Consider the following 26,082-nt stretch of genomic DNA (forward strand, 5'->3'; position numbering starts at 1 on the left):
AGAAATGATAGCTAATTCGAGTTCACATATAAAAACAGATTCAGTAAGTAGTAGTGACAATGACTCAGATGTTGAAAAGGATCTTGTGCCAAACATGTCTGGTACAATTCTGTCATAATTAGCCAAATGTCTATAATGCTTTGCCACGATGTTAGAATGTTTAGAAGGTACTGTAAGTTTAAAGTTAATCTGTATTTTATTTTAACATATCCTCCATTTTGAAGAGGGTGGCTACAGTTATCCTCCCAGAAGAGTAAGTTTCATGGAAAGCATTTCTTTTAAGAAGTTTCTGTATATAACTTTGAAATAAACAAACATTTTGTGCAATTCTATGATGTATCAAATGTTCCTAGCAATTAATGTGAGAATTTGGCTTAAAATTATATAAAAGATGCTTTTATACACATCTGACCACTTGTTTTATTCTCATAGCAAAGATCTAATATCAGTCCTTACTTAATATAAGTAACTCAACTAACTGAACTGTTCAAGCACAACAGACCACTGTAGGTCACGTTGCAAGGGCCAAGAAGGCCTACCCCTCATACAACTGAACTGTTTACAACGGCGTGTAACAATTGTATGCATCCAGTAATATGAATGCAACAAAGGCTTGGTTCCAACAGTGAAACACGGGGATGCTCTGCAATGGTTTGGGAAGCAGTATTGTAGAAGAGCTTCCTGTTGGTCCCGTTATTACCCTTCATGGCCGAATTACTGAAAGGGAGTATGTAGACAGTTTGGTAATCAGGTGCATTCCATGAGCCAGACATTTCTCAAAAAAGATGCAGTTTTCCAAGATGATACCCAATTCACACAGCTGGAACTGTTTGTTCAGTCATGAGTTAAGGAGCATGAAGGTGAGCTTGAACATTTTTCCTGGCCAGCAATTAACAGATTTGAACATCACTGAACCACTCCAATCAGCTTTGGGTTCCTATCTCAACATTCCTAAAGCAACATGAATAAGTTCTTCAAGAAGAGTGGTATAAAATTCCATTAAAGACCGTTCAAAATTTGTAGGACTGCAGCTGCTTTGAAAGAAAAAGCTGGTTCAACATCATATTAATACAGAAATGTGTACAATATCCGTAGTGTAAGATTTGAGGTTTTCACATGTAGCCATGTCCCCCACCCCCTTTCCTTCCCTGCTCTCATATAGCTGAATTTATTTTCCAACATTAGTCTGCTTGCAACTGTTCTCTCTGTCTCTTCACCAGCAGATTTTTTTATTTTTCCTTCTACACTGAAGATGGAGGCGATACGTTCCTCCAAAACGTCAGTTAATACCACATCTATACAGTGCCACATCCCAGAAGACTGCTTTCCTCAATATCTGTAGTCTTTCCATTATTCTTCTGTCCATCCCCTGTGAATACAAAACTGGGTTTTGGACAATGCTTCAAAAATAGCAGACTTCATCAACACTCTACATTCTACATATACACTGGCGATGTGCAAATTAAAGATGTATTCTATTTTGTGGGTAAAGTATCCCTCTGTAACTTTCAATTGACATTTTCTCTAATCTTGCAATAAAAACAAGAACAAAAGAGTGACTACTTTTGAAGCATTATCCATGCCTTTGGGTGATGTTGCTGTTAAGAGATTTGTATTCAGGTTTGTTGGAAATTCTTCTACACCACTCTTTAGCCACTAAAATAGTTTTATCTTGCAAATATACATATAATCTTTTCATTTAAATACACGATACTGAACGCACAACCACCATGAAGATGAAAAGAAAATGTTCACAGGTACACTGATGGTAACACAAGTCACTGAAAAGTGTTTCTATCAGGATCACATATGATCTCTTAATTAAGTATGTAAATACTCATTTAATAAATGCTTCTGCTGGAATTGTTCCTTGTTTATTCAGCTCAGTGAAAATGAACGTGGCTCGTTGAAAATCCCACCCAGTTTCATCAAGGCACCTGTAAAAAAAAAATGGAAGTTAACTTCAGTTCTCAGGAAGTTATGTTAGCTCATATTTCCTCTTTTTTACTCTTGACACAAAGGAAATCACATGGAAGTATGAAAACAAATTGCTATGTTTACAAGAGTATAATAATATTTCTTCCAGTAATAAGGAAATGTCTAGAAGTTACAATTCTAACAAAACCTGGATCTTAACTATATCTGACACAAGTTTTTATCCACAATGTTTTGGAAAATGTATTCTTGATGTATACTGATACTGCTGTCACTAAAAGTATCTGGGCCTAAGCAAAAGTTCTGTGAAGTGAAAACTTTGCTTAAAAATGGGAACTAGTAACAGCGTGAAGATAATTTTATAAAATGTGATGCTGCACATACTGTCTGCAAGGTACTGACACACATATTGTAACAGAAAATGCGTGAATAGAGACAGATAATAATTTTACTTTTAATTTACAGATGACAAACAAATATCTGTTAATTTAAATCACTGGACACATTAAACAACACATGGGTAGGGATTATATTGGGGAAGGGGGGAGCAAAGCCAAGTAAAACAACTAACATGCCGACACTTCAAGGACTATCACCAGTCTATATGAAGTTTCCAGACACAGCTGAAGAAAAAACTATCTACACCAGCCGTGTCAAACATGCGGCTCCTCAACTTTTAGAGCTAACTGATATTAAAATCAATATTAATATTTTAGTAGAAATATTTTTTGTAAAGACAATTTTCCAACAGACCAGAAGACAAGAAGTCTCATGCAGACATAAATTAGCAGGCTGCAGGAAAAGTGATTCTGAGAATTGATTTTGATTTTGTATTGTGATTTTAGTTTGACATGCCTGATCTATACAAAAGGAAATGGCCATTAGGGGATTTAGGTACAAATGGGCAAATCATTAAAATAGAATGTAGACTTTCTGACAGTTCCCTCTTGAAGACACTCTTGAATCTTTGCTCTGTGTAAATGTGGCCAGTGTTGCCAACGTTTCTGAGGTATATGCTAGCTCCTTCTTCAGGGTCAAAGTTCATCCTACTCAATTCAACCGTGAATACAGATGGAAGCACATACCTCTAAAATGAACAACAATGTCCACTTCCACATGCAGCAAAGACCCAAGAGCATGATTGGTATGAAAGGGATATTATCTGGGTGTGAGGGTGTGGACTGCATTTAACAGGCTCAAGATAGGCCAGTGGTAGGCTCTTGTCAACACAGAAATAAACCATTAGGATTCATAACCAAATAGTTTTCATGGCATGTGGTTTGTAACTATCACCACCACGTTTATTTTCATCCTCAACAAAGTCACTGTCAGCAAGTGTTCCATTATAAAATGAAATGAAACCACAAACTAACAGAACTTCACTACATATCTCGGACATGCTCCAAATGATTTTGATATCTGTGGTCTGAGACAATGTCTAGATGGGAAACACAGCATGCAACCTACATTGGTTCTGTTGAAAAAACAGCTTATCCATTACTGACAAACAGAAAATAAGAGAACATTAAGCATGTAAGGACACAATTTTTCTATGGTGGTCTCAAATAAAACATCGATCAAAACACATTTACACGTGAACACCCTCAAAATGTTAAATGTGATTACTTCTGAGCATACTGAATATTAAAAATATCAGGTACTGACATGAACTTCCACTACTGACGATTGCTGAAACCTCCGTACTTACTTTCTTGCCCAACAAACATTCATCCCAGACTGGGCAGCAAAACTTTCTGCCAACTGCTGCTTTGCTTGATCATCCATGAGTCCTGACTGGGGAGAGGTCGCAGCTGCTACTGGTGCAACCACAGGGGTAGGTGGTGGCACTACTGCTGGCACTTGCGTTTGAAATGCCGCCTACAAAGAACATACGACATCAGACCTTTCCAAAGAAGAAGACAGCAGTACAGAATTTGTATGCAGCTGAACTTAAGAGAAGACGAAGGCAATATGTAAGTGTCATGTTTATGAAGTTATTTCCACACCTTCTAAAAGAGAGATAAGAAACACTGACTCTTCATACACTTGCTGTTAAGAGAAGCTGATTCAGTGCAAGCTGAGAGACCCATTAACCTGTATCCTGAATACATGCCATCCACATGCATTCTCATGTATAAAAACGTGGAAAGTTAAGGTTCAGAATCGTTACAGGCTTTATACTTATTGCTCGTTCATATGCTGAACAGTTTTCCAGTACTTTATTCAAAGGGAGCAACTCTAATGGGAACGGGCCAGACAAGCAGGGATTGATTCTCAGTATGGCAAAAGACTTTTCTCTTCACCATCACGTCCAAACTGACGCTGGCACCCAGCCAGCCTCCTATCCTAAAGGTAATATAGGTTCCTTTCCTGAGGATGATGTGGTTGTGGTATGAAGCTGACACCCCACCTCCACTCATGGTCACTTTCCCATACATATTCGTGGCACAGTGCTTAATTAAGCATAGGGGCCACTTTCCCATTATCTTATCGCTTGGAATGAGTACAGAGAGTGTAAAATACACTCATGCTAGGCAGGTAACGCCAAAATGCTGGCATCCAGCTAACCAACAACCAGGGAAATAACCAAAAGCTTGGCTTTTAATTTATCCGTGTTATTGGATTAAAAAAATTACACACACACAGAAGTACATGTACAATTTCAGTGTTTTATTCCATTAGAAAAGCATAAAGAGGCTGGAACTTCAAGCTGCTCTTCTGGACTCCTCTCATGAAGGAAACAAATCGTAACGTAATCAAAGATCTTAATTTAAGTGAGAGGAAGATTCTGATAAAACACAAGCAGAATATTAATGGATACAAAAGGCGCATGTTCATGTATATCACCAGGTACTGAGGTCCATACTTGGCAATAATTTGTCTTGCCTGTAAGCTTGAAATTGTTATTGTAATAATGCCCCCCCCCCTTTCCGAAACTGGCATTTTCAACACACTTTTTCATAGAGAAATATACAGAACTCACGGTGTTCTGTGAGACCAATGCTCCACAGTTAGCTAATAACAAATTTGCTTGAGAGAGATACGTACCTTCCTTTGCTCATCGGTTGCATTTGTAACGAACAGCTGCTCATTAACGATGCAGAAACCATCACCAAAAGGCACTATCATAAATACCCTGCTGAATGACCTCAGGGCCTGGTTCTTCGAGAGTCCACGCTCCATAAATAGGCCTGTGACTGATATCGAGATCAACTGTGGCTGTCAAGAAACCACAACAAAAACTGCATATAAATACAATGGACCAAAAATGGTTAACTCATTACTGTGCGTAACTTATTTCTAATGCACTTAAGTACTAAAATATAACACAGTTTTGAAGCACATCATGAAGTGTCATGTGTATGTTCTTCCTAACCCCCAAAAAGCAAGTTCCTGAAGTGCAAAGGGGGGCCAAGCTGACTCCTGCTTCAGATGTATCATGCTAAACTGTGTTACTAAGACTCCCAAGGAGCATTCTATAGAAAACTGATACATCTGCTACTATTTCACCAAATCTGTGAAAAAAAAACATAGTCTGCAGTTGCAAAATTAATGAATGCTATCATAGGCTAATAACAGTGTGTTTTCATTATTGAATGGGGAAACTGGTAGTGATAAACAAAAAGCAGTCATTCAAATCTTCCAATTTCAACTCGCATTTCATTCAAAACTGTCCCTAGTTTATGTTACATAGTAACCAAGATTCTGAAGTATCCTACTGCTGCTGGGAGCACCTTCAAACAGCTTCAGTTCATTATTAAAGTATTTCCAGACTGACAGTTATTTAATTTTTTTAAAATCTTTTGGGCCACAGCAAAAACCCTTCAATTTACTGCACTTATTTCTTGGGCACTATGTACATATTATACCAGGCTACAGACTGTATGTATGCATGTTTTTTTTTCATCTCTATGTGATACAGGAATATGGATCATTTGTAGTTACAAACAGGGTTCAACAAGGTCCAATCTTGTCTGACTACTTTTCGAGTTCTTCGGCATTATTTCCACACTAAACTCAGCAACCTGTATGCTTGTGTATATTATGAAGCAATATCTACCTGTGTCCCAAACTTACCATAAAGAGTGTGAGGTCGACAGCAAACGAATGAGGGTCATGCTGTGTCTTGGGCAGTTTGGAAAGACAAGCGACAATGGCCATTTTTCCCTGGTATAAAACCCTTTGTCTTCTGGTGCTATCTTTCACACGGAGGAGATTCCGACTATCTGTGATGTAATTCACAAGCCTGGAATGCAAATAAAATTGTGAGAGTCAAAACATTTCATAGTGGCAATCTGGTAGAAGCTTCTCAGCACCATGAAGAAATATACTGCTACCACTATCATGATGGTGTGGTCTTCCAGGTAATGATACCACATGCTGCCTCCATCTTCAGGGTAAACCATAATATGAATTTTATCCCCATAAGAAACCTCAAACACCATATTTTAAAACTGTATGAAATGACAAAATCCTGAATTATTAACTTACTTAGAAGAGGTAGTGGAACTCTGACCCGGTGGGTAGGCTGATGTGACTGAGAACATGGCATCATTATGGTACGCATTGACCAAAGGTTCTCTGTTATCACTGTCATACAGACTGTAGTACTGTTCCAGAAACTGTCGCACGATAGTCATGCCTTCTTCTGAACACAAGTAGCTCCCCTTGCTTTTTGGCAACTGTTGATCTTCATTCACGTCAAACAGTATTGGCGGAGAGAGGTCAGCCCCATCCTTCATATAAAACAAGAAACATAAGACTAACATTATACATCAATATGTCATTTATAAATTATCTGAGAAAGGAAAAGTTTCACTGTAATATTATTCTTCTATCTATGCCTAGCTCTCCCATGTGGTATCTTCTTTTTCAGATTTTCCAACTAAAATTTTGTTTGCATTTCTCTTCTCTTGCATGTGTCCTGCATACCCTTGCCTGTGTTCTCTTTGTATCACTCCAATTGTACATGGCAAAGAGCACGGATGACAAGTTCCTTATTATGCAGTTATTTCCAGCCTCCTATCACTTCAACAACAAATAACAATAACAAAAGTATTCTGTATCTGACTGCCAAAGAGATGTGTCTGCTGATTATTCATCCATTCCACCTTGTCTGTGATGTTACCGTAAATTCTTCTGATTGAAACATCATATCAGTTTTGTCACAAAATATAATAATTTAAAATCTAACACACCCCAACATACTGTACTGATCAGACACTTAACCTTTGTACCAGATGAGGGTCATCCAACTCCAAATACTATAGGGCCACAAAAAAGGAACACTGCTTTTATCACTGGTCATGCAAGAACATCGAGAGTGTAATGTGGTCCTCTAACAGAGTATCTAGGTTGAACAATGCTAAAAGATTAGCTTCTAAAAGGATTTCTTCATTGTAAGATTTGAGGCTTTCACGGCGGTGACTATGAAGAAAGCAGTCTTCTGGGATTTGGCACCGTGTATATGTGGTGTTAACCGACGTTTCGGAGGAACGTATCGCCTCCATCTTCAGGGTAGAAGAAAAAATATAAGGAATCTGCAAGCGAAGAGACCGTGAGAACCGGTAAAAGCAGACTGTGTCTGCTTGTTTCAATTTTTCTCTTAGTTCACAAACAAGCAAAGAATACACATACCACTCATGAAAGAAAATAATATTATAAATCTGTACCACTCACCAGCTTCATCACTCTTGGGAACCTCTTCCTCACTTCGCTGTAAAATAGGTTTGATCACAGTTAGCAAGGCACCGAAGAAGACGCCTGCAAACATCTCACAACAACATTAAAATACCACAATCCAAATAACGTACTTCATGGGGAAATGAACAGAACCCTCACATAAAGTGATTTGGTATATCAGAGAATCGTCATATACAAATAACGACTTTCACAAAAGCCATCTTCTGCAACTTAGATCAATTTCATCTGCTTCCCATCATTCTGTTTAAATCAGACCATGTGATGAAAAAGCCTTCAATATTTAGCTTCCATGCATGGCATGGCTAGGTTAGTACCTCAGGCCCCATCCATTACAAACTCTGTGAATATACACTGCAACGCCTAAACTGAACAAGCGCAGTTGTGCCTTTCTGGTTTATGGCAACCCAATTTCCTTATCTAATTTGAGACATCTCTATAAGAAAGCAATTCCTGAAAATCATATGTAATATTCATAAGAAACCACTATAAAAATAAACACAAAATTGTGCTTTTTAATTATCTTCATTTTAAGTTGTTTTAGAAAAGAAGTTGGGTGTGATCTTCAGACTAATTAGTCTAGACGCAAAACATCAGCTGTTCACAGGAATTCAAGCAATATGAGTAAGATATACTGCAAATAATACACACAAAAAAGTGTGCACATTTGTTTTCCAAGTGTCCTGAAACAGAATACGTGCCTTCCAAAGTTGTTTCACATGTACTATTTGACACACCAAAACATGTAACATTCAATCATATATGGTTGTACTGACAGAGGTTGAAAAATGTTAAAATTCACTTGGAGTTGCCTTTTTTATATATTTGATAAATTTAGAAGGAAAAAAGTCCATGTGAAATAAGAATCCAATATGATGTCCAATTTATTACTTATATGGGTACTTCATTATGCATGGAACAATTTCAGTGTTCCACTTTTCTACAATAATAAATGTCAGATCTTGTAATCCAGTAGGTTTGAATATATTTAAATATTTTCCTTCAAAGTTGCTCTCACTTCCCAAAATCATACATTACTTACCATCAACTGTCCATGAAGAGTGCACTCAGAAGGTCAATGGATATTCATATATGCACTGGGTTAATGGTAATGGTGCCTGCTAGCGGGAGTTAGTTCACTAACCCCGTCGCCGTCCTGGGTCACGTATGTTCATGACGCAGAAGTAAAGATGATAACTGGATAGTTTCTCACTCAGTCTTATTTTACTGCTGAGCCTAATATGCTTCAATGACATACAGTGCACAATATCACGGATCATATGAATGTAGATCGGGGATTGCCCAAGATCTCAAGGTCTGCTGCTACCAACTTAAAATCTGCATGTATTTGTAACTTTATTTCTTCCCTCACAAATCTAATTTTGTAATGTTCTTTTCACCTTGCCAATTTAAAACTTTTATGTCTTTCCTTTCATTAATTTCTATTGCTTCTTTCACAAAACATACTATATGGACTACAAGATCTGTCCACCTAGCAACAAGAAACATTTTAAAACAGCAGAAATACCAATGTTTATGAGTACCAATACTCAGCATTTTACACTTAAGGAACCATTTTTGACTGTCTCCAAGACATGGTCAGATGTTCTGTTTACAAAGATATCCAACCCATCCAATAAGTTTTAATGTTTGCTTACATGGAGACAGTATTTGATTTTGTCATCAATAGATGGCTACCTTATGCTCCTTTGTGGTCTTTCTGTGACCAATAAATGCATTTCATCAGAACTGATCTAAAAATGACATTGCAATACTAGGAAATTCCTACCATTTAAATGCATCTGCAAGGACACATAAGGCAGCTAGCATCTACTGAAGTTTCAAGGAGTTGAAAACATTTTTCCGTCATGCTGGTTCTGCTTTTAGGGGCATGTATCACTATTTACTTTCATTCATGAATCACTGGAAACCATCAATGTATCCTGTGAATCTTAACATTTTAAACATGCCATAAAATATATTTATAATTAAACTAGATGAGCTGTTATCAGATTTTCAAGAATGCTGTGACTCCATATTTTTATTTATTTTGCAGAATTCATAAATACAGCTGCAGTGGAAATATGCAAACTGTTAATAAATAGGGCAAACTTTGCATGTATGAAACAACATGGCAGACTTAAAAACTGTGCTTACAAATACACACAAGGACGAAATTTGTAAACAAAAATGTGATGTAACAAGTCAAAAACATCAAACATGCATGTGAACAGAACTGATGAATTTGTAAAATAAATTTGATACTACATCACTGAGTATAATACATTAAAAAATCAGTAAATGTGTAACAAAAATATAAAACAAAGAACTCTGTAACCTTTAGTATGAATAAGTGAAGAACAGGAATACAGGCTTCTCATGTCTTGTCCATTTTTAATTTTAATTTTTGTAATATTTGACATAATGACCATCTGAAATTTCAGTTTTGATATTAAATGGTATAGTTACCTTCCATGTACTTAGTACTCAATGACGGAATTATAATTCATGAAAGAGATGGAACTTACTCCCTGGCCCCCTCCCCCAAATAAAGAGAAAGAGAAGAGAGAGAGAGAGAAAGAGCAATCACATGTGCATAAACTGAATTCCATTACAGTTTCTGGTTTGTATTTTTCTCTTCTATACCAAACACACTTCTTTACAACTATACCTAGCTCATGGAAAGAAATCCCATCATTGGTTGGAATGACGGTGCTCAAGGGTTCCCACCAGCTCCATCTGGTCTATGTGAACGAGCTTGAACTGCTGTTTCTAGTGACAGTGATCACTATCAACAGCTGAGTCAACAGAACGGCCTGAAAACTGAAGGGCGAGTGGTGTATTATGCTGGAGGGAGATACGTAACAGCACAAGAGACATGTGTAAGTCAATCCATGGGATTTCATTCTGTGGCCTCCGTATAGGACGAAAAGGTTCTGAATATTTCTCTGAGTACTCAAAAATAAAACATGGGAACATATTATCATTACTTACATCAACTTGACTTCTTTTCCAGCAAAGTTGTGTTCAACTTAACATCTCAGCATGCAATAAATTAACCCATCACCATACCTATTGATCAAACAGGCTGCCTCAGTCACCATGTGAAGAATGTACCTAACAGCGAGCCTAATCATTTCATGAAGAATACTATTCCTTCAAACAGGACACAGTCCATATTTAGAAATTCTATCAACAGATGGCACTTCAAGCATCTCTGATCAGGCTGTGCATGGGCACTGGAATGTTGAATAGAGGCTGTCTAATAATGTGGTACCCTACTGAAAACAAATCAAGAACTTAAAAATATCTTCCACCTTCTTTAATTTCTCATATCAATGAACACCTAAAAGTCAGGCAATACTTTTTTGCACTGATAATGCATGTTCATGAACTGTGCCACAGCCCAGATAATTAAAATCTGGCTTCTCCACATTATTTTCTTTGCACCATACTGTGTTATAAAATCAAGGTATTGGAACCATTTACAAAACAATAAAGTAAATTAAAGGCTTCCTTTTGCAGAGCCTTGGGTTCATTCCCAAGTAACTTCATATGAAAGCGGCCTCCGTAGTCTAGGGGTAACGTTCCCACCTCGTAACTCAAGGTATGCGCGTTCAAACCCGGTGGAGGTCGTGCAATTTTTAAGGTAGGAAAAATTCAGGGAACAAGTCCTCCGGGAGGGACTTTAAGCTGTGGGTCCTGTGTCGTAGCTTTACGGCACGTAAAAGAACCTCATGTCTCAAGGGGACCTCTGAGCCAAATTCAGGACATTTCCCGCCCAACAGTAGTCTCTAACGCCTCTGGTAGATGGGGGAAGCATCGAGATACCACTTAGCCAGTAGAGGCTGAACTCGCTGGCTGAGTCGGGACTGATGGCATGCACCAGTACCGGTAGGGTATAGAGACTGGTATAATATCACAGGGGGATGCACAATGGACCAATATCTGGTCTAAGTGCATGGGGAAACCCACCCTCTCCAACAACAACAACAACAACAACAACAACAACTTCATATGAAATTCATGGTGGAAGAAGCATAACTGAAGGGGCTTTTTCTCTAGGTACTTTTGGTTTTACCCCACTAATCATAATTCCACTACTGCTCCACAATCCATTATTCAACATCGAATGCAGGGATGTGACAGCCATAACAAGGCAGCACATTATCGTATCTCAGTCTCTTTAAGTTAGCGGCCTCATCTCTGACTAAGCAGTTGGATGGTTACACAGCAAATAGCTTTATGCATATGTAACCATATCATAACTTTAACTTCAAGGTCCATCCTTTTTGACAATTCCACCAGCCATCTGGTGAGATGTACAGCAATTAAACAAATCCAGTCTTACCTAACATACAAATTCTTATCCTGATATTTGCTGCACAAAGGGTTCCCACGTAGCACTATGTCTTCCAGACGGAGGCTCTCTAAACAGTTCAACTGGTTCATGTCTCGAATCTAGAAATAAAGCATAAAACTCTAAAACTGAGAAGCCTGCTGAACTTGCATAAAGCTAATCTATAGCCATCATGCTCTCTAAAATGACACATACCATTTCATGCATAAAGTCACTGAAAAACAGATGCATATTTTTCATTCTAAATGAATGAAAAGTTTAAAATTTATGCTATTTCTGTGTGAAGATGCATGAGGGTTATCCAGAAAGTAAGTTCTGATGGGTCATTGAAAAAAAAAAAAAAGGAAGTTACTTTCAAACCATTTATATTGCCACTTGATCTCCATATTGCAGTACACTACTTTTCGACAGTTTCCACCATTGCCGAGGCGGGGTACCAGTATTTGTATCCCTGCATCGTAGTCCAGTTTATTGTTTAATAATAATCTACATACACAAAAAGGTTTATGGCAATATTTACCCTCAACACCGCCCCCCCAAGTAATTTCTATAAAACTAAAGTAAATAAGTAAAGGTATTCCTGTAACAGGCCATGAAGGCCCATAGGGTTGTGAGACATTGAGGGTCCCACATTTTCTAGACAATCTGCTCACAGATGGCAGTGAGGTTGTCAGCCTTACGCACTGGCCACCCTTACCCCAGGGAATATTCCTGGTATTCATTTCTGTTAGAGGCTGAGTCGACCACAGGGCCACAATGCAGCTGGAAGGAGTAGGTAAATTGAAAACTTCACCTCATTGGGATTTGATGCCGTGACCTTCTGGCTTGTAGCATAGTGCCTCAACCAACTATGCTACTGTGAGTCCCAAGATATTTCTATAGGCTACATAAAATGTTTGAGTATGAAATGACGAATGTAGAAAGCTGCATAGAGATCTACATATCAGCTGCATGTTTATAGTCTGATATCTTACTAATACTGAAACTTTTGGGGAAGTTATAACATCAGGCACCATGAAAATACTATTTTAGTAAGCGCTTATTTAATGACACTGTGAGGGACTCAGTCTATAGTTCTGAATGACTAGACAGTGGATAATTGGAAAGAATGTGGAAGGAAGTGGTCAAGGCCTAATTTTAAGGTACTTGGAGGGACTCTGGGAAAACACGAAAACTACAGTCAAGATATTAGGTGTCATGGCCAAGACTTGAACCAAGTATCTCCTCAATACAAATCATAGACATCTGGGCCACTTTTCTTGTAAAAGACTGGTGTTGTTTGTGCAATTCTTAAGTTTTCTCAGTTTCAGTCCAAATTCATGAAAATGCAACAATCTCTTTGAAAAGGAAGCAAATTTTTTCTTTTACTTCATGCAATTTTCTATTGGCCAGATTATAGAGTATAGAATGAAAAAATTATTAGTAAATAATGAACTGGAAAGGATGTGGAAGGAATGGTAATGGCCTAATGAGGTACTATCCTGATATTATCCTGTCAGGACTAAAGGAAATCAAAAAACCTTAATCAGGACTGCCAGTCTCCAGGGCACAATTTGAACCTTGGGTCTCCTGAACAAGACAGCTACTCATTCAACGGTGACAGTATGTAAAAAGGAAGCAAAAACCTACCTTAAAAATGCTTCAACATGAAGCAGAAAATCACATGTAACAAACTGGAAAATGATACAGCACTAATCAATCTGAATACAGCAACTCACCCGGTTTCTCCCGATGTGAAGGACTTTGAGGTTCGGAACTTTAACAGGAAGCACACTCAGGCTGTCAAGTGCATAAAGCTTATTGTCAGATAAGTCAAGTGCTGTCAGCTCCGGAACATTTTCCACAATGATATCCAAAACTGCCAACATCATGTTGGGTCTGAATAATGCCACGGCATAATTATCCACAAGATCTGAAAACACAATTTCAAGTTAATATTCAGTAACACTGCGCATGTCCATAATGCTAAGCACAACGGCACAGCTCTGCTCCTGTTAAATATGACATCCTCTCTATTTACATGATACACCCTTCTTTACTGCACGCTCTTCTCAGAGAGTGGGTAAAATGAACACACAATATGAAAACTGTATTTCTCAATTTGCCTGCCCATCTATGTATGTGTAGGTGTGAAAGGGGTGGCCCATAAAATCCGGCCCTCACACTACAGCCTTCAATGACTTATTGTGCTTCCCCTTTGGATTAACCCTTTATTAATCCTACACTTCCAATGAAATGCAGGACTTTATTTTGGGGGCGTCATAAAGTCATTTGGTTACATGAAGAACTGACCCAGGTGGCGATATCTTAAGCAAGCTATGGCCTCACAATCGCGCAGGATACATGCAACTGATTCATCTTCTTGTAGACACCTTTCACAGGTTGGGTCATCTGTCAGTCCCAGTTTTAAAAGGTGTCCTTTTAGGATACAGTAAGTAATCCTACAACCCACCTTAACTGATATCTGTTTAATTTCAATAGGTCTTTCGTTCTTCTGGCAGAGGGTCCTGATATAAACCCCTTGCCTGTCTGTCTACAAAACTACTGATAGACTTTGATTATGTTACATAGTGCAGTTGTAGTGAACCTGATTTGATAAATTACATAACACCATGCAGCAATGTCCCTTTTGAGAAGCTAATAGATGCTAAATTTTTTACAAAATTCCATTTTTTTCGGAACTCCAAGGATCATTACCATGCTCGTAACAGCCTGCCACTGGATTCTTTATTGACAGGAAGATAATCCAGTTCACACAAGAGTAATGATCAGTGTATGATTAACTGTGTCAACATTCACACTGATGATCCACAGTAATTTTATTTATGTTATATTTTAGCGTCCTTTTGCACTGATTTAAGTCCATGATTTATTTAAACCGTCTTGCAGTGCATACACTCATCTATCTCCGTCTCTCACTCGCACTACATGTTTCGGCATAATAATGCCATCTTCAGGTGCTTACTCAATCCACGCCAAACTAGTTCATTGCATGCCTCGTCCTCACACTAAAATAACCAAAATATATATCTATCATATACACTGACAAATGTCAAACGTTAAAAATATTAAAATTGTTCAGGATTCCACCTCGCTACGTCGCACCTCACTACGCCAGTCACGCCCATTCTCCTCTATTGGAGCAATCCTTCACTATCGTGTGTGTGTTGTGTTTTTGTTGTGTCTTGCTCCTGTGACTGCGTGTGTTATACTGTTGTACTGTTATACAGTATAACACACGCAGTCACAGGAGCAAGACACAACAAAAACACAACACACACACGATAGTGAAGGATTGCTCCAATAGAGGAGAATGGGCGTGACTGGCGTAGTGAGGTGCGACGTAGCGAGGTGGAATCCTGAACAATTTTAATATTTTTAACGTTTGACATTTGTCAGTGTATATGATAGATATATATTTTGGTTATTTTAGTGTGAGGACGAGGCATGCAATGAACTAGTTTGGCGTGGATTGAGTAAGCACCTGAAGATGGCATTATTATGCCGAAACATGTAGTGCGAGTGAGAGACGGAGATAGATGAGTGTATGCACTGCAAGACGGTTTAAATAAATCATGGACTTAAATNCACCAAGCCAAACATTGATCGTGCAGATGCACTTATTCGTGATAATAGGCGCATCACTATCAAGGAGCTTGGAGCAATGCTGTCCATCAGTGTTGGTAGTGTAGAAGACATCGTGAAATACCACCTGCACTATCGCAAGGTGAATGCACGGTGGGTACCACGCACTTTGACGAATGGGAAAAAATGGTGCACATGCAAGCTGTCAGTTGGCTCCTACAGCAGTTTGAAGATGAAGGTGATGCGTTTTTGAAGTCTATAGTGACCACCAATGAAACGTGGGTGCACTACTTCATTCCCGAGTCCCAGCAGTCATCACGCAAGTGGCGGCATACCAGTTCTCCCAAAACCAAGAGAGCGCGGAGGAGCCATTCAGCAGGAAAATTGATGGCAACGTTCTTCTGGGACTGGCAGGGGGTTATCCATGTAGACTTTCTGACAGATGCCATAACAGTCAATTCAGCTTCTTACTCAGACCTCCTGGCAACAGACGTGAAGGAAAAGAACTGATCCAAGTAGAAGACAGGTGGAAAGCGGGTAGCCTTCCTTCAAGACAATGCACGCCCCCATACGGCCAAAACAACAATGGAAACCCTTCGGAAATTGAAATGGAACCTTCTGACACATCTGCCGTAGTCCCAAATTGGCCCCAAGTGATTTCTACCTCTTCGGAAGGCTCAAATCAGACTTGAAAAGCATGTGGTTTGTGGATGACGTCATCCAGACTGTTCGGGTGTGGATATGCCACCAACCACAAGTCTTTTTTTTTTCTGGGCATCAGGATGCTTCGAGAAAGTTGGAAAAAATGTGTTGGCTCCGGGGGGGGAGTACGTTGAAGACTGACATGTGCAAGTGAGTGTTTGGCAATTATGTTTTTTTTTTAAATCAGTCCCGGTCATATTTGAACCACCTTCTAGTTAACACAAAAAAAAAAAAGACCAGTACATTACATTCTGTGTGTATTTCATAAAAAGTGATATGCCTTGATAATGACTAACTTGTTCTATCACTCTTCAGCAGCCCCTTCTACTGCAAAATGCGGTCATATAGCACTGATTATGGGTCCCCCACAGTACATATCCCTTGGGTTCTCCCTCCATCCATGCCCGGATACCACCTGTGGACACTGGTGGATCCCTGTACCCTATTTCACGAGTTGATCAAGTGTACACGCTTATGTTCATTACTTCCAAAGCCTCAACACAGGCCTGTTCAAACTGATAACAGATACATCTAGGGACAAGCTGGATGAGCAGGCACATACTACATGATTGGTTATTCACATTCACACCTATTTCACAACAAATGTGTGGCTTGAGCTGGGGATATGAAATTTAATATTTTTCAAAATTAGTCTAAAAGCAGGGATGCACACATTGTGCAAGGAAATAAAATACACTTTCTGTAGTAAGAACATAAAAAAAGGTACACAAAAGGAACAGGACTTGTTGATAACTATACAAATGAACTATGTGTCTAATTAACTGACCTAATGATGGATTTCCAGGGATGATTATATTGCACATAACTGTAACTAGAATCCACTTACATTCAAGAACAGATGCTGTACATAAGCTTTAACTCAAGTAACTAGGTAAGACCACGCATGAAAGAGATCCATCAATGTACAACATAACTAAAAACTTTTTGAACTAAACAGTCATGATCAAATTTGTTCTTTGTATTTTCCAGCAGCGTTACTTCATTTGGCAGTTTATTAACAGTATAGGGCTGTGCCACAGGTTGGGTGGCTAGTCACCATCTTCCCACTAAAGTGGCCTGGGTTCCGGGTCAGATCATGTGGGATTTGTTGTGGACAAAGTCGTAACGGGGCAGGTTTTCTCCAAGTACTTCGGTTTCCCCATCCAATATGCATTCCGACTGCTCCACAAACATCTATCATCTGGGGCTGGTACAATAGGCCAAACAGAGGCTGTAGTACCAAGTGAACTCGGTCTAACCCCACAAGAAAAATAAAAACAAAACAAAAAATATATATATTAACAGTATACTATTTTTATATACTGGATTTCTGCTAAATCTGGAACTAACGTATAGCTGGATTTTTCGATCCACTGTTTTTGTTAAGATATATCACAGCACATACAGTGTAGATAAGCATTCTCTCACCTGGATCTGTGTGGAAGCGAGACAAATCAAGGGCTTTCAGGTCAGCATTATAACGTTTCACCATTGCTGCCTTTATTTTTTCCTTCAGGGTAGAATTGAGCTCCACATGTGGTAACGCCGGCTTTACTTTTATCACCAGCTGAGCAAACAGACAGACAAAATTGTTTAGAACGATTTATACATGTATTTGTTACACTAAACTCACAGTGATGAGGCATAAGCTATAATCAATACAACATTCACAGTCAAGAAAGATTCACTTCAGTATATGGCAATATCTAAAAATCTTACTGAAGTTGTTTTTTTATCTTCAGGGCATTCATAGATCAGAAGTTAATTCATAATAACTTAATTTCAACTTCAGAAAATCTCACTACAGTGGATTATCTCTACTTAACATTTCCTGTGTTAAAACCTTCCCTAATTTAGTCTTGAATTCAATTTCTAAAGTCGAACATCCACATCTCACTGTTAAACCTCATTCACCTATAATTACTTAGTACAGCGTTTCTGCCAGCAGATGGTAGCAAGTGTGATGTTCAGAGGGAAAAATAAGCTTTAACATTACCTAAATCTCCTACAATTTTAAACTAACACGCGAAAGTACTTTTGGCTTTTCTATGCATAACAGCATTTACTGCAAGCAGTCTTACCATTTCCAGCATGCAGCTCTATCACAGGGTTCGGGAATCTATGGGTTAAAGCTTTGCCAGTTTAAAGTTCCATTTTATACTATGCTACAGTAATATTAAATGCAGATTTCACTCAATTATAACACTGATGATCTGCTGGGGTTCTATCTGGTGACATGATAAACTGCTCCATATGTAAAGGGAGAGTAAGATCAATTTGAAAGAGGTTATTCTCCCCCAAAATTCAATAACACTGCTTTTAAAATCATTTATCTAAAGCTGTAAAATGAAAGCAAAGCTATCCAAGACTTATAGCTTTCGATACAATTTAATGCTGGTACTTCTTACAGTCACTGAATTCTGTGATGATGCTTCAAATCATACTTGTCAATCACATCTGCCACCATACTTAAGAAATAGGGATACTTTATCCCACATTCAGGAAATCAAAGAACAGTATCTGTAGAATTATATGACACATCCATTACAATTCATACATTTCTTTGGTATCATGTATAAATGGAATCATTAACACGTGTAAGTGAATAACAAAATGAGTTTTGATGATCAGCACAAAATTCAAACATGTACAAGAAAATATGCATTCATTTGATCCCCAAAACTGAGATATTCATACATCTGTCCCCACAACATACCTTAAATCCTTTTACTGTGATGATCTTCCTGTCAGCATTGTCCAACTTTTCTGCAGCCTCTGAATCGTCAACAAAAAACGAGGAATCTATTCCACGAATTTCATACTGCAAAAGAGAAGTGCCCATAACAAATCAGATCCTACACCGCTATCCTGAGGCTTCTCACTTTTCCTCTGTCCCCCCAGCAACTTTCCAGGAAAGTGCTTCATCCCAAATCCCTTCCGATGCATTATTCATCAGTCATCATACCATTCAACATTACATAACCCAGATACTGTCACCACAAAAATCACAAACAAGTAATCCATCTGAAGTCATTACTACCTCCACAACCTAAAATCCCAAAAATGTAAGCAATGTTTGGTATTTAATCAGTTACAATGCTACAAACTTTTTTGAAAAATGTATAAACCCACAATAATGTCACACACCCCATAACAGAAAACTTATCTTGGATTAAAATTATAACCAGTGAAAACGGTAACAGAAGTCATATAAGTTACAATTGTACAATACCGCAAAAAACTTTACCTACATTTGATACTGTACATAATTCAGTATGTTACCGACAACCAAAATGAGAATTTAATATTTTAGAAATATTTTTTAGTGTTTCCATATAGTCAGTTCCTGTTCTCAAAGAGCTCTGCTATCTAAGTTGCCAGCGCAAACTTATATACATATAAGACAAGACCTCAAACCATTGGAATCAAAAGAAACAATACTAAAATAAGCAGCGAGAATTCTAAACTGAAATAAGCAGTCTCCATTGCCAGCATCTTCTCAGGTCCTCCTTAGTCCCTTCGAAACAAATGCAACAGTTAATCTGAAACAATGCCATGACCACTTTCTTCCATGCCTCTTCTAATTAATTTTTCATTACCATTCAACATTATATGGGACACGCGGTAGCATAGTTGGTTGAGCCACTATGCTACAAGCCACAAGGTCACGGGTTTCATTCCCAATGAGATGGATTTACCTAATCCTTCCAGCTGCACTGTGGCCCTGGGTCAACTCAACCTCTAACAGAAATGAGTACCAGGAATCTTCCTGGGGGGTAAAGGGTGGCCAGTGCATAAGGGTGACAACCTCACCGCCATCTGTGAGCCAACTGTTTAGAAAAAATGTGGGAGCCTTGACGTCTCACAACCTTATGCGCCTCCACAGCCTGTGACAGTGATAGCTTTACCTTTTACCTTCGACACTACATAGTCTGAATTACTGACAGGGACATTAAATAAACTACAAATAAATAAATTCAGTGAAACCCCAATTTAGTCTTCAGAATTACTGGGGTTTTTTTAACTTTGTGCATCATCAAGTATTCTAAAAACCAGAGAACATAACATTTTGGAAATTGGATGTGCTTCCATCCTCAGGTGAGGGGGAAGACATCTAACCAGTCATTCAGTGATCAAGGTTAGCTCATTCTAAGGGACCCAAGAGAGTAGGTGTCACCTCCTCACCAGAGGATGAAAACAGATCCAGTTTCTAAAACACTGTGTTCTCTAGATTTTAGAATAACGGACAATTGACAAAATAAAAAATTCAGCAATTCTGAGCGTTATACACCACTATCAGAACCCTTTAGAATCTATCAAAAATTCAGTGTTTCTGTATTTAGTGCATATGTTTTCTGGTCCCACTTTAAGTCAATATAAACGTATTATTTACTGCTTGCCAAATGTTTTCACATTGGTTTCGTGCTTGGCTTATTCATCGATCCTGAAGATGGGGGTGGCATGTTCCTTCAAAATGTCAGCTGACTTTCAACAAACTACACAGCATTATACAAAACCCTTCAACTGACATTCCTGCCTTATCTCTGCCAGAAACTGTTACAGCACAACCATAAGCTCTGGTGAGTGACATCTCATACAGAATTCACACCAAAATCATGCCACTTGTTGCAGCATTTTATTCTAATTATTCGCTTAGTGGGGGGGTGGAGTCCAACTGGGTCCACTCGGCACAGCGGCCACTGACTCGCCTATTGTAGCCTGTTCCGGGTGATTATGATGATGGAGAATTTGGTGGAATGAAGATTGGCAGGGGAAACAGAAGTACTTGGAGAAAACCCGCACCAGGTCCACTTGGTCCGCCACAAATCACACTTGACCAGACCCAGGATCGAACCCAGGCCGCCACAGTGGGAAGCCAGCAACTAACCGCTTGAGCTATGGCGCGGCCTTGTTGCAGCATGGTGGCTTGATTCTCAGCAGAACATGATTCAGAATTTACCTCATATGTTCTTAATTATTTTAGGCATGAATTTCAAATGACTGATTTACATAACTGCACTCATTTGTGTAGAAACAGTTCCCTGAACTGCTTATATAACTGTATACAGTGAGCCTTATGAGATGAACAGTCTCTTGATGAAATTTTGCATAAATCTTTATTTTGTACAACAAAAGCCACTCCCCAAGAGGTTCATTAAATAGGGATTTCACTACAATCTGTTAATAAGGTAAAAGATAAAGTCATCGCTGGGGTTAATTAATTAAGCACCATGCAATGATATGTATGGGGGAGTTCCACCTTTCTTAGCCTCAGCACCAGAGCCAGATGAGTGGTCAGGTTCAAGCTCCTGCCACTTTACTCTAAGGAAACAGCTCTTCATATTCATTGTATGGGAGGCTGTTTGGGCCCCAGAGCTAGTCTGGATGCTACACAGAAGAGAAGAATCTCTTGCCCCTACTAAAAATGGAACCCAGTCCTCCACAGTCCAGTCCATAGCCTAGTCACCGTAACGACTGTGCTATCCCACTTCCCCTGTAAACTGAAACACTGATTAGCAGTAACATATCGAGCAAATGACAAAGAACTTACATTGAGTGGAATGAACACTGTTGGTGCAATGTGGGCCAGTAATATCTTCAGTATGTACTCTTTAGCATATCTGCCACCATGAGGAATCTGAAAGCAAGCACATCCAATATATTAATCAAAATGTGCTAAAAAAACTAACAGGGTTTAATATCTCCATTATAAATAACATGTTTAGAACATTATAACTGCATATTACAAATACAACAATGAGTGACTTACTGTTATTTTGTACCAGGAAGTTGAGCTCTCTGAAAATTTTTTTGAGTTGAAATGGACTGATGCAGGTGGACTGCGCCGACCTGATCTCCTCCTGCTGGCTGATCCCCTGCCACCTGCATTCATACCACCACCAAAACCTCCTCCTGCCTGATTCCGACCCCTTTCGACATATGGGTTGCTGAAAAATTCAAGACGGTGCAATTTTTACCAGTTTTTAAAATAAGGGATAACATATCTAAAAGTCTTATTCTGTTACTTCATTAATACCTCATGCACCTTTCTTGGCAATGCTGATTTCTGTCATGCTGAAGAATTATCCCACCTGAGCATTCCCTATATGACCAGTCCTAAATGGATTATCAAATTATTTTCATGCCAAAATGTTCATCAATTGTGCATAAAAGAAAATTCAGTTCATGAATATTAATGATATTCTTTAACTTATGAGATAGCATTTAGACTTCAAGTGTACTGCCCAATAGCCTGAATTCTTAAAAGCCTTTAAATGTTTGAAACACAGCATTTAAAAAATCCTGACATTATAACCTCCAAGACCATACTCTTTGTTGGAATCACAGTTAATGTAATGGGAATGATGTTTTCAGACATAGGAGAATACTCTGGAGCTGCGACTTTCTGCAAAAATCAACAGTTCATAAAAACATGATTTCACTGTCACCAAAAGGCACTAAGGCATTCTAAGATACAGCTAAAAACTGAATATAATCGCCATAAAACTACATACTCAGAACAAAACAAAAGAAAAAAACCCCGTGGCCTGTAGTCCACAAGTAAACTATACCAACCAAGCGACCAACACTTGTCAGCTAAGTTAGTGCCAACTTTTATCCTCACGAGGCTCAGTGGACCCCATTCCATACCCACTACTTCTCAGAAAAACTGGTAGCGCCGGGAATCGAACCCGGGACCTCTGGATCTGTAGCCACGAACTCTGACCACTAGACCACAGAGACAGTTCAGAATATGGAACAAAAATTAAAAATAGAAATAAATCTTTAACTTCTCCTTAGAAAACAATTATGTCTCTCACATGTCAAAAAAAGACAGTACTTACAACCGTGTACTTCTTCCACTTGAGCCTTGCACACTCATATCAACATCATCATCAAGTTGGGAACGGATAAGTGTGATCACATCTCGTCTTCTTCTATGTTTTCCTATGTGGTTACTTCCAGGTTTAAAAGATACCCTCCGAATAGCATCATTGACACGGTCATCATGCTCTGTAAAGCAGGAGACCATTTACTGTGCATATAGATATTACATTGGCCTTGGACAATCCACATGCCAAATGTATATAATCTCTTTTGGAACATTAAATTTTAATATAATGATGAAGAAAACCTCAAACGGGTTTTAATTACCCTGTGATTTTTTTAATCATTGTGAAACAGAATATAACTTTCTCCAAAAGAATTCTACTTTCAAAATATTAACAAAACTTCAATCTCAAATATTACAGCTCTTTGTAAGGATGCCACATTCATCTGAGGTAAAAGAAAAGCAATAATAGCCATTAAAATACCTTAAAACTTTCCTAGGTTACACATGATTAAGTGCCTTCTAATTTTCCATACAATAAATGTGCAGCAAAACTTTCCTGGTATCTGTCAATTATTCAGATCTCACACAATTCTTTTCCAAGAAATGAAGAAGTTTGTGTTTATGTGACCACACGCTTCATAGCTTCATAGCAATATACAGATGGGTACATCAAGAGCTCATGACAGAAAGACAAGTGAAGTATGACTTGAGGTGCTGGTTACAAAGAGTTCTGCTTTCTGGGATATAATGCTGCACAGTCCACTAAAATTCAACTGATATTTTGGAGGTGTAACCGATCACCAGTGGACTTGAATGTGTGAGGTTTTGGAGGGGAGGTGCCTACGTGACGATAGCACTGCATTATTTCGTATGTGCAGTTTTGTAGCTGGAGTGGGGAATGATGTCATGTAGGGTGTGGTTCTGAGAAGGCTCTCAGAGCGACGCCAAGCCAGTAAAAGGACTAACAAAGAGGCACTCCCCGAGAGTGGAGGTACTAGCTTGTTTTTGTCTGTATAGAATCGCCAGTATAGGCGGCACTGTGTCAGTGCTAATACAGCCAATAGTGAGAAATGTACAATTAAAAACGATATATCAGTGTTTGTGACAAGAAAGGAATAATAAGTAAATTAAACCTAGGTGGTGTAGCCAAGGTTTTGTTGCATTGAAGTGTCTTCAGAGATAGGCCTGTCATCGACCTGAGAAAAGATCCATGCATACCATAATACTAAATCCAACCTAATAGCTTCCTAACCCAGATAACAAGAAAAGGGTAAGGTGGACGGAGCGGTAACCAAGAGAAAGCCGAGGCAACTACGAGGAGGAGAAGAGCGGCCGGAGCAACGGGCAACAACGGGCAACAACGAAAAGAAAGAGAAGGGACGGCGTTAGAGGAATATGTTGTCTCCATTTTCAGGGCTGAAAAGTCAAGCAAGATACAAACATGAAGCATGCAGCAAACAAAGCAAGCTTCAACCCTGGGGATGGCGGTGACATGTTCCTTCGAAACATCGGTTGACTTTCATTGGACTAAACAGAATTACATTCCAGACAAATGAATTCTTCAATATAAGTACTAAAGCAAGATCTAAAAGTTTGTGTGTACATTGGTACAAGTATTATGTTTGTGGACATTATCCATCATCTTGTCTATATCTAAACACCATCCTGTTTCTTTTTCAAAACACAACATTTCGAAGACTGGACTCTGTCCCCGTCTTCAGATAAAACCTACTCAGTTGGGGCCACTAGATAGAGCTAGTCCCTATCTCCAGACAGTACTACAGGTTAGTTACATATTTACTGAATTAGGTAAAAATAGTAGTAATGCATTAGTGATCCTGTTGTGGGTTGAATACAAAAGAATTCAGTTTGTGACCTACATCAGGTAGCAAAATATTCAATTATTCAAAGTAAGCTGTGACTTGCATTAACTGCCTTAAAGTTATAAATAAATGGAAAGGGTGCATCAGATAACACGTTACTACTTTCATCTTTGAAAACTGTAAAATCAGTTTCCCCGCCAGAAACGTGAAATAGTTCCTAGCAGCCTCTTTTCACCCTCTCACTCTCTGATCCAAGGTTGGTTGTTTAGTGCTAATTTTCCCACACTACCATACCTGAACAATGTCACACAACAATGCACTATGATACAATACTTTTATTCAATATGCAAACCCAGTAACAAAGCGTCAAGTTTCCTGTGGGTCACTTTACGACACTCCCACCCAAAATTGTCAAATGGCATGACAACAGGAGGGACTCAAGAATCTGGAAAGAACTGGCCATGACTTGATACACTAACCCAGAATTTTTATGAAGGGACTGAGGAAAAGCATGAAAAACCTTCCGTTAGGGTGGCTGGTGTCCCAGCTAAGGTTGGAAGCAAGAGTCAACACAATTCACTTCTATGCTAACCTGTTCAGTAACAAAGCACCAAAATCACAGTTTCCATTTCATTCACTTCACTGCCAATTTTGATACCATTAATTTTACTGATATATTACCTATATTAGAGTCAGATGTAAATCATCATCAATGTATACCTGGTTTATTTCTTATGCTGTTAATACCTATATATATATATATATACACAGTAGAACTTGGTTATAACGTCATCAAAGGGACCTAAAAACAGTGTCGTTATAAACGAGTGTCGTAACCGAAATGGGCACTTCCACAGTAGTTATGTTAGTCACGTAAAACTCTACCAAAAACCGAGTTAAAAATGTTGCATTTTTTAGTGAAATCCGTAGTTAAGTACAGACTAACATAACATTAACGTGGAATTGCCCAAATGTGTAATATCAAAGACATATTACAGCGCTTTTCACTGACAATACACACAATATTTCACGAATCACTTTAACTTTCTCTTCAATGCTTAAAACTTTCCTTTTCATTGCCATTTTTTCGCTACTGCACTTCTCTGGGTTTAGGCAGGAACACTATAGGGTAAGTAGACAAT

The 26,082-nt window shown here is 38.6% G+C and overlaps 1 protein-coding gene across 1 annotated transcript in view; it reads right to left on the minus strand.

Moving 5' to 3' along the window:
* Window positions 1-1,646: 1,646 nt before the first annotated feature.
* Window positions 1,647-26,082, minus strand: part of LOC111864076 (nuclear RNA export factor 1) — a 26,657-nt gene continuing 2,221 nt past the window's right edge. The window contains exons 2-14 of the mRNA XM_023851063.1: window positions 23,128-23,296; window positions 22,053-22,230; window positions 21,834-21,920; window positions 18,999-19,103; window positions 17,711-17,849; window positions 13,714-13,907; window positions 11,987-12,096; window positions 7,615-7,651; window positions 6,427-6,671; window positions 6,013-6,181; window positions 4,984-5,154; window positions 3,644-3,813; window positions 1,647-1,937 (exon numbers count right to left, since the gene is read on the minus strand). Of these exons, the coding sequence (XP_023706831.1) occupies window positions 1,838-1,937; window positions 3,644-3,813; window positions 4,984-5,154; window positions 6,013-6,181; window positions 6,427-6,671; window positions 7,615-7,651; window positions 11,987-12,096; window positions 13,714-13,907; window positions 17,711-17,849; window positions 18,999-19,103; window positions 21,834-21,920; window positions 22,053-22,230; window positions 23,128-23,296 (1,874 nt within the window). The 3' untranslated portion in view covers window positions 1,647-1,837. The remainder of the gene's footprint in view (window positions 1,938-3,643; window positions 3,814-4,983; window positions 5,155-6,012; window positions 6,182-6,426; window positions 6,672-7,614; window positions 7,652-11,986; window positions 12,097-13,713; window positions 13,908-17,710; window positions 17,850-18,998; window positions 19,104-21,833; window positions 21,921-22,052; window positions 22,231-23,127; window positions 23,297-26,082) is intronic.

This window comes from Cryptotermes secundus, unplaced genomic scaffold (assembly GCF_002891405.2).
Source record: "Cryptotermes secundus unplaced genomic scaffold, Csec_1.0 scaffold669, whole genome shotgun sequence".
Classification (NCBI taxonomy): Eukaryota; Metazoa; Arthropoda; class Insecta; order Blattodea; family Kalotermitidae; genus Cryptotermes; species Cryptotermes secundus.